The sequence below is a fragment of the Strix uralensis genome, chromosome 1, assembly GCF_047716275.1.
Source record: "Strix uralensis isolate ZFMK-TIS-50842 chromosome 1, bStrUra1, whole genome shotgun sequence".
NCBI classification, from domain to species: domain Eukaryota; kingdom Metazoa; phylum Chordata; class Aves; order Strigiformes; family Strigidae; genus Strix; species Strix uralensis.
The window spans coordinates 174,971,841-174,985,676 of NC_133972.1; the positions used below are offsets into that span (position 1 = coordinate 174,971,841).

The window sequence follows — 13,836 nt, forward strand, 5'->3', positions numbered from 1 at the left end:
CGCAGAGCCCGCAGGGAGGTGTCAGAGCGGGGCCTGCCCTCCGCTGCGGCGGCAGGAGCGGTGATCCCCACCACCCATGCTGGCTTCTCGGCCCCGTGGCACGTCCTGCCTTAGTCCCCTCCATAGCCAAGAGCCGCCCCCAGCCCTGACACCAGCGGGGGGTCCCCCGCCCTCGTGTCTCCTCCCTGCTCGTTGCACCCACGCGTTGTTTGCTGTGGCTCCCTAACCCCAGCTCTGCTCCCGTAACGCTTAACCGCCGAGGCGGAGCGGTCGGGTGACTCTGCACCCCCCGCAGCCCGGTGCCACCCCTCCTGCCCGCCCTCCTGCCCCCCCCACCCCGGTGCTGCCCCCTGGGCAGAGGCTGCTCTGACTCTGCCGTCCTCTCTCCCACCCCAGATGCAGGTGGCCCAGCAGGCGCAGCTCCGCCAGGAGACGCAGCTCCTCCAACAGACCTTCCTGACAGAGAAGGACGTGCTGCTGCAGAAGGAGAAGTTCATCGAGGAGGAGAAAACAAAGCTGGAGAAGCTCTTTAAAGACGAGGTGAACAAAGCCCAGAACCTGAAGGCGGAGCAGGAGCGGCAGCAGAAGGAGATGGAGCAGGAGAAGCAGCAGTTGAAGGCCATGCTGGATGAAGCCCAGAAGCACCAGAAAGAAGCGGAGGAAAACGTCCGGCACAAGCAGGAGGAGCTGCAGCAGCTGGAGAGACAGCGGCAGCAGCAGGAGAAGCTGCTGGAAGAGGAGAACAAGAAGCTGAGGGAGAGGCTCGAGCAGATGCAGGAAGAGTACAAGGCTGCCCTGGCCCAGACGCGAGAGATCATGATCCAGACGGACGACCTGCCTGAGGAGGCAGCGGTTACGGCGGCGCAGCTGCCGGAGAGCAAAGCGGTGCCCAACGGCAGAGACGCAGTGGATGGCTTAGCCCAGAACGGGGAGCCGGAGTTCGCCTTTGAGGGCATCCGCCAGAAGGTGTCTGCGGAGAAGCTGGCCGACGCCGGCATTCTGAGCAAGGAGAGCTTCGAGAAGCTGGCGAAGGGTGTGGTGAGTGTTGGTGAGCTCTCGCAGAGGGAGGACATCAAGAAGTATCTGCAGGGCAAGAGCAGCATCGCCGGTTTGTTAATCAAACCCAGCAATCAAAAGATGAGCATCTACGAAGCCATGAAGAAGCAGCTGCTCAGCCCGGGCACCGCGCTGGTCCTCCTGGAAGCTCAGGCTGCCTCCGGCTTCATCATCGACCCTGTGCGCAACGCCAGGCTCTCGGTGAACGAGGCGGTGAGAGAGGGGGTGATCGGGCCGGAGCTGCACAACAAGATGCTGTCGGCTGAACGGGCGGTAACCGGCTACAAGGACCCTTACACGGGCGACAAGATCTCCCTCTTCCAGGCCATGACGAAGGAGCTGATCGTCCGGGAGCACGGCATCCGCCTGCTCGAGGCCCAGATCGCCACCGGCGGCATCATCGACCCCGTGCACAGCCACCGCCTGCCTGTTGAAGCTGCCTACCAGCGCGGCTACTTCGACCAGGAGATGAACCAGATCCTCTCTGACCCCAGCGACGACACCAAGGGCTTCTTCGACCCCAACACGCAGGAGAACCTCACCTACATGCAGCTCATGGAGCGGTGTGTGACTGACCCAGACACGGGGCTGTGCCTCCTGCCGCTCACCGACCAGGCAGCCAAAGCGAGGGAGCTGGTCTACACCGACAAAGAAGCGAAGGACGTCTTTAAGAAGGCCACGGTGACGGCACCGTTTGGCAAGTTCCAAGGGAAGACAGTGACCATCTGGGAGATGATCAACTCTGAATACTTCACTGAGGACCAAAGGCGGGACCTGATCCAGCAGTACAGGACCGGCAAAATCACGGTGGAGAAGATCATTAAGATCATCATCACGGTTGTGGAGGAGAGCGAGAAGAAGAGCCAGATGTGCTTCGAGGGCCTCCGGGCCCCGGTGCCCGCCGCTGAGCTGCTGGAAAGCAAAATCATCAACAAGGACCTCTACAACCAGCTGCACCAGGGCAAGAGGTCTGTGAAGGAGGTGGCGGAGATGGAGTCTGTGCGGCAGTACCTGAGGGGCACAGATGCCATTGCCGGTGTTCTGGTGGAGTCAACGGGCCAGAAGCTCACCTTCTACGACGCCCTGAAGAGGAACCTGCTGAAGCCGGAGATCGCCCTGTCCCTGCTGGAAGCGCAGGCTGCCACCGGCTACATCCTCGACCCCGTGAGGAACAAGCTGCTCTCCGTCGACGAGGCGGTGAAGGCCGAGGTGGTGGGGCCGGAGTTTCACGAGAAGCTGCTGTCCGCTGAGAAGGCGGTGACCGGCTACAAGGATCCCTACACGGGCCAGACGGTTTCACTCTTCCAAGCGCTCAAGAAGGGCCTCATCCCCAGCGACACTGGTGTCCGTCTGCTGGACGTCCAGCTCGCCACCGGAGGCATCATCGATCCCGTGAACAGCCACCGGCTCCCGCTCGAGGTTGCCTACAAGCGCGGCTACTTGGACCCAGAGATAAAGGAGGCTCTGGCCGAGCTCCGTGACGACGCCAAGGCCTTCTACTGTCCCAACACCCAAGAGCACCTCAGCTATGCCCAGCTGCAGAAGAGCTGCCACCGTGACAAGCAGACGGGCTTCTGCCTGCTGCCGCTGTCGGACAGAGCCATCCAGGCGCAGCAGGAGGAGGTCTACACGGACAGCCAGGCGAAGGAGTGCTTCGACAAGGCGACCATCGAGGTCCCGGTGGGCAGCCTGAGGGGCCAGACGATGACCATCTGGGAGCTGATCCACTCCGAGTACTTCACGGAGGAGCACAGGCGGGAGCTCCTCCGGCAGTACAAGACGGGCAAAGTGACCATCGAGAAGATCATCAAGATTGTGATCACCATCATCGAGGAGGCAGAGACCAAAAAGCAGGAGAAGCTGACGTTCAGCGGCCTGCGGGCGCCTGTACCTGCCAGTGAGCTGGTGGAGTCCCGCGTCATCAGCAAAGCCCAGTACGAGCAGCTGAAGGAGGGCAAGAAGTCGGTGAAGGATCTCTCTGAGACAGATGCGGTGAGGAGGTTCCTGCATGGCGGTGACTGCATTGCCGGCGTCTATGTGGAGGCGACCAAGGAGAAGCTGAACATCTACGAGGCCATGAAGAGGAACCTGCTGAGGCCCAGCACTGCCGTGGTCCTCCTGGAGGCCCAGGCAGCGACCGGGTTCTTGATCGACGCCGTGAAGAACCGGAAACTCTACGTCAATGAGGCCGTGAAGGCCGGCGTAGTCGGGCCCGAACTGCACGAGAAGCTGCTGTCGGCCGAGAAGGCTGTCACCGGGTACAAGGACCCCTACTCGGGCAACACCATCTCCCTCTTCCAGGCCATGAAGAAGGGCCTCATCGTCAAGGAGCATGGCATCCGCCTGCTCGAGGCCCAGATCGCCACTGGCGGCATCATCGACCCCGTGCACAGCCACCGCCTGCCCGTGGAGGTGGCCTACCAGCGCGGCTACTTCGACCAGGAGATGAACCAGGTCCTCTCCGACCCCAGCGATGACACCAAGGGCTTCTTCGACCCCAACACCCACGAGAACCTCACCTACATGCAGCTGAAGGAGAAGTGCATCGAGGATCCTGAGACGGGCCTGTACCTGCTGCCTCTGCGGGAGCCCGAGAAGCCCACGGTGGTGGAGACCACCCAGGTGTACACGGAGGCGGAGACGCGGAAGGTGTTTGAGGAGACACAGGTGGACATCCCCGTGGGCAGCAGGGCGGGCTCCTCCATGTCGCTGTGGGAGATCATGCACTCGGACCTGCTGCCCGAGGAGCAGAGGAAGCAGCTCATGGAGGAGTTCCAGTCAGGCCGTGTGTCCAAGGAGCGCATGATCATCATCATCATCGAGATCATCGAGAAGACCGAGATCATCCGGCAGCAGAACCTCACGTCCTACGACTACGTCCGGCGCCGCATCACAGCTGAGGACCTCTACGAGGCCAAGATCATCTCTCTGGACATCTACAACCTGCTGAAGCAGGGCTCCAAAACCTTCCGGGAGCTCCTGGACGTTGAGACAGTCTGGAAGTACCTCTACGGGTCGGGCTGCGTGGCTGGCATCTACATCCCCTCTTCCAAGCAGAAGCTCAGCATCTACCAGGCACTGAAGAAGGGGCTGATCACCTCCGAAGTGGCCCGCTCCCTCCTGGAGGCCCAGGCTGCCACCGGGTTCATGATCGACCCCGCGAAGAACGAGATGCTGACCGTCGACGAAGCAGTCAGGAAAGGTGTGGTGGGGCCTGAAATCCACGACCGGCTCCTGTCGGCAGAGAGGGCCGTGACCGGTTACAGAGACCCGTACAGCGAACAGAAGATTTCCATCTTCCAGGCCATGAAGAAAGATCTCATTCCCAGTGAAGAGGCCCTCAAGCTCCTGGACGCACAGATAGCCACCGGCGGTGTCATTGACCCGCACCTGGGCTTCCACCTGCCCCTGGAGGTGGCCACCCAGCGGGGCTTCATCAATAAGGACACATACGACATGCTCTCCGAGCCCAGCGAGGTGCGGAGCTACGTGGACCCGTCCACAGAGGAGAAGCTCAGCTACACGCAGCTGCTGAAGCGGTGCCGGAAGGACGAGAAGAGCGGGCTCCTCCTGCTCCCGCTCTGCGACACGAGGAAGCTGACCTTCCGGGGGCTGCGGAAGCAGATCACCGTGGAGGAGCTGGTCCGTTCGCAGGTGATGGACGAAGCCACCGCCCAGCGCCTCCAGGAGGGCCTCACCTCCATCGAGGAGGTCTCCAAGAACCTGAAGAAGTTCCTGGAGGGCACCAGCTGCATCGCCGGCGTCTTTGTGGACTCCACAAAGGAACGGCTGTCCGTGTACCAGGCCATGAAGAAGGGGATCATCAGGCCAGGCACCGCCTTCGAGCTCTTGGAGGCGCAGGCAGCCACGGGGTACGTGATTGACCCCATCAAGGGCCTCAAGCTGACGGTGGAGGAAGCTGTGCGGATGGGTATCGTGGGCCCCGAGTTCAAGGACAAGCTGCTCTCTGCCGAGAGGGCGGTCACCGGCTACCGGGATCCCTACTCCGGCAAGCTCATCTCCCTCTTCCAGGCCATGAAGAAGGGCCTCATCCTGAAGGACCACGGGATCCGCCTGCTTGAGGCCCAGATCGCGACGGGCGGCATCATTGACCCTGAGGAGAGCCACCGCCTGCCCGTGGAGATCGCCTACAAGAGGGGCCTCTTCGACGAGGAGATGAATGAGATCCTGCTGGACCCCAGTGACGACACCAAGGGCTTCTTCGACCCCAACACCGAGGAGAACCTCACCTACCTGCAGCTCATGGAGCGGTGCATCACCGACCCCGAGACCGGCCTCTGCCTCCTGCCCCTGAAGGAGAAGAAGCGGGAGAGGAAGACCTCCTCCAAGTCCTCCGTCCGCAAGCGCCGGGTGGTGATCGTCGACCCGGAGACGGGCAAGGAGATGTCTGTGTACGAAGCCTATCGTAAGGGCCTCATCGACCACCAGACCTACCTGGAGCTGTCGGAGCAGGAGTGCGAGTGGGAGGAGATCACCACCTCCTCCTCTGATGGCGTGGTGAAGTCCATGATCATTGACCGGCGCTCGGGGCGCCAGTACGACATCGACGATGCCATCGGCAAGGGCCTGATCGACCAGTCGGCCCTGGACCAGTACCGCTCGGGCACCCTCTCCATCACCGAGTTCGCGGACATGCTCTCCGGCAATATGAGTGGCTTCCGGTCGCGGTCGTCCTCCGTGGGATCCTCCTCCTCCTATACCGTCAGCCCAGCCCCCACGCGAACGCAGATCTCCATGTGGAGCGACCCAACGGAGGAGACCGGGCCGGTGGCGGGCATCCTGGACACGGACACCCTGGAGAAGGTCTCCATCACTGAGGCGATGCGCCGCAACCTCGTGGACAACATCACAGGGCAGAGGCTGCTGGAAGCCCAGGCCTGCACCGGCGGCATCATCGACCCCAACACCGGGGACAAGTGCTCCGTCGCCGACGCGGTGAACAAGGGCCTGGTCGACAAGATCATGGTGGACCGCATCAACCTGGCGCAAAAGGCCTTCTACGGCTTCGAGGACCCGCGGACCAAGACCAAGATGTCGGCGGCGCAGGCCCTGAAGAAGGGTTGGCTCTACTACGAGGCCGGGCAGCGGTTCCTGGAGGTGCAGTACCTGACGGGGGGCCTGATCGAGCCCGATGTCGAGGGCCGCGTCTCCCTGGACGAGGCGCTGCAGAAGGGCACCATCGACACGCGCACGGCCCAGAAGCTGCGGGACGTGAACACCTACTCCAAGTACCTCACCTGCCCCAAAACCAAGCTCAAGATCTCCTACAAGGACGCGATGGACCGAAGCATGATCGAGGATGGGACCGGCCTGCGGCTGCTCGAGGCCTCCTCCCAGTCCAGCAAGGGCTACTACAGCCCCTACAATGTCAGCAGTGCCGGCTCCACCTCTGGCTCCCGCTCGGGCTCCCGGACTGGCTCCCGCTCGGGCTCCAGGCGAGGCAGCTTCGACGCCACCGGCTCCGGCTTCTCCATGACCTTCTCTTCCTCCTCCTACTCTTCCTCGAGCTTCGGGCGCAGATACGCTGCCGGTCCCCTGAGCACCGCGGCCGCCCTTGCCTCGTCCCTCCTGAGCGGGAGCTGCGGGCTGGAGGCGAGCGGGGAGCGCCCGGGGCTGCGCAGGCCCCCCCCACTCCGCGTGGCCTGAAACCTGCCGGCCCCCTCCCGAGGAACCCGCCGCCTCGCCCGCTCCGCATGTGCCAACGCTGCTGGCTAATCACTAGTATTTTTTTTTTTAATTTTTAAACTCCGTTCTTCTTCCAAAGCAGTGCCTAAAGTTTAACCAAAAAGACTAGACTAATATATTAATATATACGATTGTTCTGACAGTATTTGTATATTACGAGGTGAGAGAGAAAACACACTACCCTCCCGGCCCGGCCGCCCCGAGACTGCTGCCGCTCCTGCCCTCTGTGGAGCCGATCCCGCCCGCCCGGGCGCGGCCAGGCAGAGCTGGAAAACAGGAGAAAACTTCCATCTTTCCATCGAACCACTTCGCCACTCTTCGTAACTCACCCCGCCGGCTTCACCCCCCCGCACCCCCAAGGAGGAGACGACCCTGTCCCCGCGGCCAGCGGGCCGGAGGAGGACACCGTGGGATGGCCGCAGACGCTCCGCACCGGGACCCCTTCGCCCGCCCTCGGCGCGGGGGGGAGCCGCTGGCTCCCCCCGGCTTGGCCTCCCGGCACGTCCCCACCACCGCGCCGCGGAGCCGGTGCCTCGACCGTAAGTGCCCGCTGGCGCTGCCCCGCGCTTCCGCGCCGTGCGGAGGGACCTGCCGCCGCTTCGCCCGCCGAGGGGCTTCGCCGGGCGCCCGCCGCCGCCTCCGCCAGCCCGCCTGCCCGCCGCCGCGCTTGGCTCTCCCCGGCCCGTGGGGCTTGTGCCGCTGGTAGCCGGCGGCCGGCGCCGGCTGCTGCCTGCCTGCCTGCCCGTCTGTCTGTCTGTCTGTCTGTCCGTCCGTCTGCCTCTCCGTGTATCTGGGAAGTGCTCCGCACAAGGTCGATTTCTTAACACTGATGTGGCTTTCACGAATTGACAGGCCTCCGCCAGAGCCCACGCCCTGAGCTCGGCAGAGCCGGTGCTGCCAAACCCAGCCCGGCTCCGCGCGCGGCGCCTGCGCCCAGACCCCAACGCGACCCGGGGGCTCTCCAGACCCTCCCGAGGGGCGTGGAGGCCGCAGGACCCTCCGAGCAGAGGGAGGGTCGTGGGACGCTGCGGCAGCTTGCTGTGGCCTCTTGTTAGGAAAAAAAAGGCGGATCTCTGTCAAACCGGACTCCTTTTCCTCGTGGTGATCCCTTCCTCCCGCTCCCCCTTCCCTCCACCCGCAGTAACACGCTCTCTCTCTGGCAGACGTCTTTTTCCAGTCCCACCAAAGACGTCCCCGTGCCGCTGGGCCAGTTCCTTAGCTGGGTCTCCGACGTCAGCAGGTCGTGGATGGGCTCACGGGGAGCCCGGGACGCGGCGGTGCCTCGGCCGCGCTCACCGGCGCAGGTAACGCCGACCTTCCCCGCCTGTTCCCCCCGGCCTGCGGTCACGGGGCCGGTGCCGGGGCTTTAGCTGGGTGCAGGGTTCTTGGGGCGGTGACGCCACGATGCCCGGCGGGTGTCGTTTTCCCTCCCCGCTCCGGCTTGGGGTACGGTTGCCTGCGGCAGAGGCTTCCCAGCCCCGCTCGGGGGGGGTGTCGCGGGGGGGGGAGCGAGCGGGCTGGCGCGGGGCGGGCGCGCGCGGCGCTGCCGGCTGGGCTCGATGGCTTCACCTCCCGGAGCAGCCTCCCTGTCTCATCCCATCTTTTCTGTTCGCTTTGTTGTAGTGTGGCTGGATGTCCATCCCAACTCCCCCCACCGCTGCCACGGAGCCCGTACCCCCGGCCCGGGGTGAGGGGGACCGCGCTCGAGGACGCTGGGACAGGCCCCCTCTCCCTTTGCCAGAGTCCCTGGGCAGAGACCGGGGGTCACACCGCCCGGGCGCGGGGGCTGCCCCACGCCACCGGAGCCCCCAGGCTGGCAGTGGGGTGCCCCGGCCCCCCGCACCCGGCCCGGCCGGCCCCGGCCCCCCCAGTGGCGCCCACGAGGCCGCCGGGCCCTGCCCTCGCCCCCCGCCTGGGCTGCACCCCCTCCTCCCCGGGGACGGCCTCCCGGCACGGTGCCACGGCTCGCCCGCGGATCTCCACAGCACCTCTCCTCCTTCCCGCCTGCTCTCATCTGCCACGTGTAAACCGAGTCATGTTATTCCTCAGCGTTCGTTGTTATTATTCTCTTCATTATTCAGTTTTGCTTTTGCATGACATGCTGATGTGGGCGACTGTGCCATACCCAGCCTGCGCCGGGGCTCCCGCTCCCTCGGGGCCCCGCGCTCCCCTGATTTCCCACTCATTTCTCATCAGGGCAGCAGGGGCTGATCAATAATCCAAAAGCATCTCTTTTGGGGGGCAAAAACACTAAAAAAACCTAACCTGTATATACTGAGAAGTGTTTGTAAAACATGCAGTATGGACCCATGGCTCTCCCCAGCGAGGTCAGTAAAAGCGATCCTAAAACCAGCCGGCAGCTCCGCGTGGTCTGTTCGCCCTCGCGGCTCCTCGCCAGTGGCCGCGCCGTGCCGCGGGTCGCGGTGGAGTGTGCTGGGGCACCGGGGGTCCGGCCAGCCCCCAGCATGAGCGCGGCATCGCCGCGGCACCGGTCTTGGCCCCGGGGTTGGGTGTCTGTGGAGGTGAGCCGGGGTCTCCGGGCCAGCGGGCAGCCCGGGCAAATTTGGGAGACGCCGGCGTGGACGGATGCCCGCTTGGGAGGTTCGATGGCGCTGGCTGGTGCCACCGGAGCCACATGGGACCCCGCCGGGGCTGGGGGCTGGTGGGGTCTTCCCGGAGCAGCAGGATGGTGCCGGGAGCGGCTGAGCGTGTGGGGTGCAGCCCCCCAGGGCCGGCTGGGGCAGATGGCAGCAGCTTGGGAGCACCGTTAATTGGTTGTATGTCTGCAATTAGCGGCAGCGTGGCTGCCTGCTGCGGGACGCGGCCGTTGGAGGCGGGGGGAGCATCCCCCGTGCGGGGGTGGTCATGGGCTGCTGTGCCTATCACAAGGGGGCTCAGGATGGGTCCCGGGGAGGGCAGCGAGGATGGGGCTGGCGCGGGCTCCACCTCACTGCCCCCACGGATACCCCCTCTTCCCCCCCCACCTTCCCGAGCCCCCCCAAGGCCAGACACCTCCTGAGCCCACCGAGACCCCTCTGCGCCCAGGGCTGAACCCCCCGGCCCAGCCCCTCCCCGTGGGTCAGAAGCCCCTCAGCTCCCCGGGTCCAGCTCCCCCTCCCCGGGTGAGGGACCCCCCAGCTCCTGGGCGACCCCCAGACTTTGGGACCCCTTTCCCTTCTCGGGGTGGCTCCTTGTTTGCCCTGGCACGTTGCCGGCAGACACGTGCACCCTGAAACGTGCCACGGGGCCATGTGTGCCACAGGCCACCCCGGTTCGAGGGGTCCTGTCCACCCCCGCGCCTTCTCGCCGGGACGCCGTTGCCCTGTGCTCTGCCGCTGGGGTTTCCTGGGCTGGTTCGGGCTCAGCTCATAAGGCTGGAAAAGCCCCAAACCCAGGGTGTTTGTCTCCTGCCTCCCCCCGCGTCCTGCCTGCCCCCAGCGAGGGCGCCGGCCGTGCTGGGGTGGAGGGGCCTGATCCTGGGTCAGGTTGCAATGGCTCGGTTCGGGCTCGGTCCGTGGCTCAGAGGGACACAGGGGGGCCGGGACGAGCCGGAGGGGCTGGCAGGTCTGGCTGGCACTGAGCGAGATAGGGGAGCAATCCCGGGTCAAAAAAAAAGGGGTTGGGAAATGCAGGAATGGCTGCCCCAAGCGGTGCTCGTCCCGGCAGCGGAGACCGAGCCGAACAGAGCCAAAACCCGCAGGTACCGGCGAGGGCTGCCAGGCCGGAGCAGAGGCCGGAGGTTGGGGGTCCCGGCCAGGGGTGGCCCTGGCTGGTGGGGACATGACAGTCCCTGGGGGCGGACACACGGTGACACCCCGAGACGTCTGCGCCCCCCCTCCCCACCCGCCCTCTGCTCTCCTTGCAGAAGCACCGGGACGACACCGACGATGCCGGGGAGAGCGTGGAGGGGTCGTCGCCGGCCGGGGAGGAGATGGAGAGGTACAGGCACTGCTGGGCACCGCGGGCCGGGCCTCTGCACCGCGACAAGGGGAGCTGGGGCCGATCCTGCACTGTCCTGGGGGTCCAGGCCAGCCGTCAAGCACGGGGAGGGTGCGGGTCACCTGCCAAGAAACAACCCCCCCCCGGGTGAGCAGGGGTGGGTGCTGAGGGCAGCGGTGCGGGCAGGGCTGCGGGCAGAGGTGTGGGCAGAGCCGCCGTGGCCGTGCAGCCCCGCAGCCTGGCCGTGCCCGGTCTCTCGGCAGAGCGTGGCGCTGGGGCGAGCGGCCGGAGGCACTGGAGCAGCTGCTGGCCCTGTGGCGCTGGCTGGAGGCCCTGGAGCGGAGGTTGCCCGTCCCGCCAGAGCCCGGCCCGGCCCCGCAGGTAACGGCTGGCACCAGGCGCAGTGGCTGTCAGGACCCGGCCCGTGTCGCCACCGAGGCTGGTGAGGTCGTGGTGTCCCCTGAAACAGGGGACGGTGCCTGGCCACGGCTGACTTGGCACAGCCCCGCCAGCCTGACGGTGATAGCGGTGGCACCGCGGGCTGGGCAGGGTCCCGCGTCCCCACCGACACCCTGTTGGCTGCCGTGGGCTTGGGGCTGGTGGCTCCCATGTCCCTGCCGGTGCTGGTGGCATCGCCGGTGCTCCGGGCTCGGCCGTGTGCCACCGCACTGCTGCCAGGGGGGTGCAGCCGCGTCCCCCCGCCCGGGCACGGCTGTGTCCCCACTGTCCGGCCCTCACGTGTCGCCCCGCTCCGTGCCGTGTCCGGCCACAGCTCCCGCCACCCCGGCTGTGCCGAGCGGGGGCCGCTGCAGCCCCCCCTGCCCCTCGCCACCCCCCAAACCGTCCCTCGCCGGCTCCTTTTGTCGGGCCCGGCGGCACGCGGGCCCCCGGCGCACGCATGGCAGCACAAACTGAAAGGGCCTTTCACCGCCGCCGTGGTGCGGACAAAGCCGAGGCCGCGCCGAAACCCACCCGGCTCCCGGGATCTGAGGCGGCAGATTCCAGCCGCCCGCTCCTGCCCGGTGCCCGGCGCTGGGCTCACTCGGCCCGGCGTGCCCGTGTCACCCCCCGCCCGGTACCCGGCGAGCTCCGGCGGGAGGCAGCCGGTGACGTCGCGAAGGAGCTGCCTTGTCGCCGCGCGGTGCCATGGGGGGCCTGGGGGGTCCCCAAGGCTCGTGCGTGCCCCCACAGCCCCCCCAGTGCTCAGCGCCACCGGCTGGGCCCTGTTGAGCTGGGGGTGCCCAGGAGCCCCCCGAGGGTGCTGGGTGCCGCATCCAGCGCTGGGTGCAGAGCTCCTGGGTGCTCCTGAGCAGGGGGTGGTGGCGGGGGGAGCTGGGGTCACATTAATCCCCCACTGTGTCGAGCAGACAAAGCCCCCGGCCCCTCCACCTGCTTCCCTGCAGCGCGGATCCTTCCCCCCGGACCCGCCCGAGGGGCACCCGCTCCTTTGGGGGGGGCAGGACCCCCACCCCGAGGGTCCCTCGCCGGGGGGGGGGCCGCTGTGCCGGAGCTGGGCTCAGGGAGGCCGAGGATGGGGCCCACACCACGTGCGCCACGGGCAGGAGCTGTCCCCCCCCCCCCCCCCGGCACCTCGGTGGCCCCTTGACCCCCCTGGGATCCTCCCACCCCCAGGGCAGGGGGGGGAGGGGGCTGTGACCCCCCAGCCGGGGGGATCCCTGCTCGCAGGGCGGGGGGGGGCGATGGGGCTTTGTAGCAGCAGCATCTCTTCGTCCCGATCCCTGCCCGGCCCCAAACCCGCAGAGCCCCGGGGGGCCCCGGGGGGTCCGGGCTGCCCCCCCTCCATCACCCCTGTGCCGGGATCGGGGGGGCCGTGGGTGCAGGACGGGTCTCGGTCCCCGCCCCCCCCCCGCCCCGAGCCGTTACGGGTGGGGGCAGGTTTGGGGGGGGGTGAGGGAGGGGTCAGGCAGCTCCCGGGGGGGGAAGGGGGGGGGCAGGACCGCTTGGGGCGGGCGGTGGGAACGGGGCTGCTCCCCTCCCCCCGCCCGGGATGGCTGCGAGTCCCCGGGGGTTTCCCCGGTAACGGCGCCGTTCGGCGCCCAAAGAGTTAACGCGGGCGGCCGTATTGTACCGGCGGGGGGGGGGGGGGGCGAGGGGGGGGGGGTCAGCCCAGCCCAGCCCAGCCGGGGTCCCCCCCCCGCCCCCCCCGCCCCGCACCCCCGCAGTGCACAAAGGCGGCGGCGGCGGGGCCGGGCGATGCCCGGGCGCCGGTAACGGGGGAACGACCCACCCCCCGCCGTGTCCATCCCGCGACCCCCCCCCCCCCCCTCGCCCCCCCCCCACGCCCCGCCTGCCGGCTCGGCCCCCGCCATGGCCCGGCCCGGCCCCACGGACGCGCGGCTCGGCCGAGGGGTGAGTGCGGGGGGCAGGGGGGGGGGTGCGTGTCGGTGGACCCCGCGGCGGGGGGGGCGGGGGGGGCGGTGCTGCCCTAGGAGCGTGGGGTGTCCCCGATTCACCCCACCCCCCCCCCCCCGGCAGCCTTGGTGTAGGGCTGCCCCCCCCCCCCCCGGGGGCCGACTGGGCTGCGTGACCCGGAGTGTCAGTGCGCGCGGAGCCCCCCGAGCCAGAGGGGGGCTGCGGGGGGCTCGGGGGGGTGCGGGGGGGGCTCCCGGGGGTGCCCCCGCGTGTGTGCGCGGGGCGGGGCGGCCCCCGCGTGTCCCCGGCGGCTGCGCGGCTGCCGCGGCCCCGTCGCGTGTCGGCCGGCGGGGGGGGGCTCTGCCTGTCGCTCGGGGGGGTGTCCCCGCGTGTGCACCCCCACTTTGACGGGGCCTGCAGCACCCAGGCCTGCGCCGGTGGGTCAGGGGGCAGGCAGGAGTGGGGGCAGGCAGCTGGGGGTCTGGGCGCGGGCAGGAGCGGGTGCAGGTGCAGGCAGGAGTGGATGCAGGCAGTGGTGGGTCTGGGGGCAGGCAGCAGGGGGTGCAGGCAGCGGGGGGGTGCAGGTGCAGGCAGTGGTGGGTCGGGGTGCAGGTGCAGGCAGTGGTGGGTCGGGGTGCAGGCAGCGGGGGGTGCAGGTGCAGGCAGTGCTGCGGCAGGACTCTGGCAGGGGCTGGCGGGGGAGGGTCCTGCCGGGTGGCGCCGGGGGATTTATGGCTGCGGCAGGGCTGGCAGGGTGGGGGT

General features: G+C 67.8%; 1 protein-coding gene across 1 annotated transcript in view; it reads left to right on the forward strand.

Moving 5' to 3' along the window:
- The window catches only part of PLEC (plectin), a 76,020-nt gene that overhangs the window by 45,715 nt on the left and 16,469 nt on the right, over positions 1-13,836 (forward strand). Inside the window, exons 33-45 of the mRNA XM_074860939.1 lie at positions 397-6,714; positions 6,906-6,922; positions 7,123-7,446; positions 7,626-7,812; positions 7,926-8,066; positions 8,386-8,717; positions 9,086-9,470; positions 9,756-9,884; positions 10,025-10,326; positions 10,429-10,462; positions 10,628-10,701; positions 10,790-10,848; positions 10,965-11,082. Of these exons, the coding sequence (XP_074717040.1) occupies positions 397-6,714; positions 6,906-6,922; positions 7,123-7,446; positions 7,626-7,812; positions 7,926-8,066; positions 8,386-8,717; positions 9,086-9,470; positions 9,756-9,884; positions 10,025-10,326; positions 10,429-10,462; positions 10,628-10,701; positions 10,790-10,848; positions 10,965-11,082 (8,420 nt within the window). The remainder of the gene's footprint in view (positions 1-396; positions 6,715-6,905; positions 6,923-7,122; positions 7,447-7,625; positions 7,813-7,925; positions 8,067-8,385; positions 8,718-9,085; positions 9,471-9,755; positions 9,885-10,024; positions 10,327-10,428; positions 10,463-10,627; positions 10,702-10,789; positions 10,849-10,964; positions 11,083-13,836) is intronic.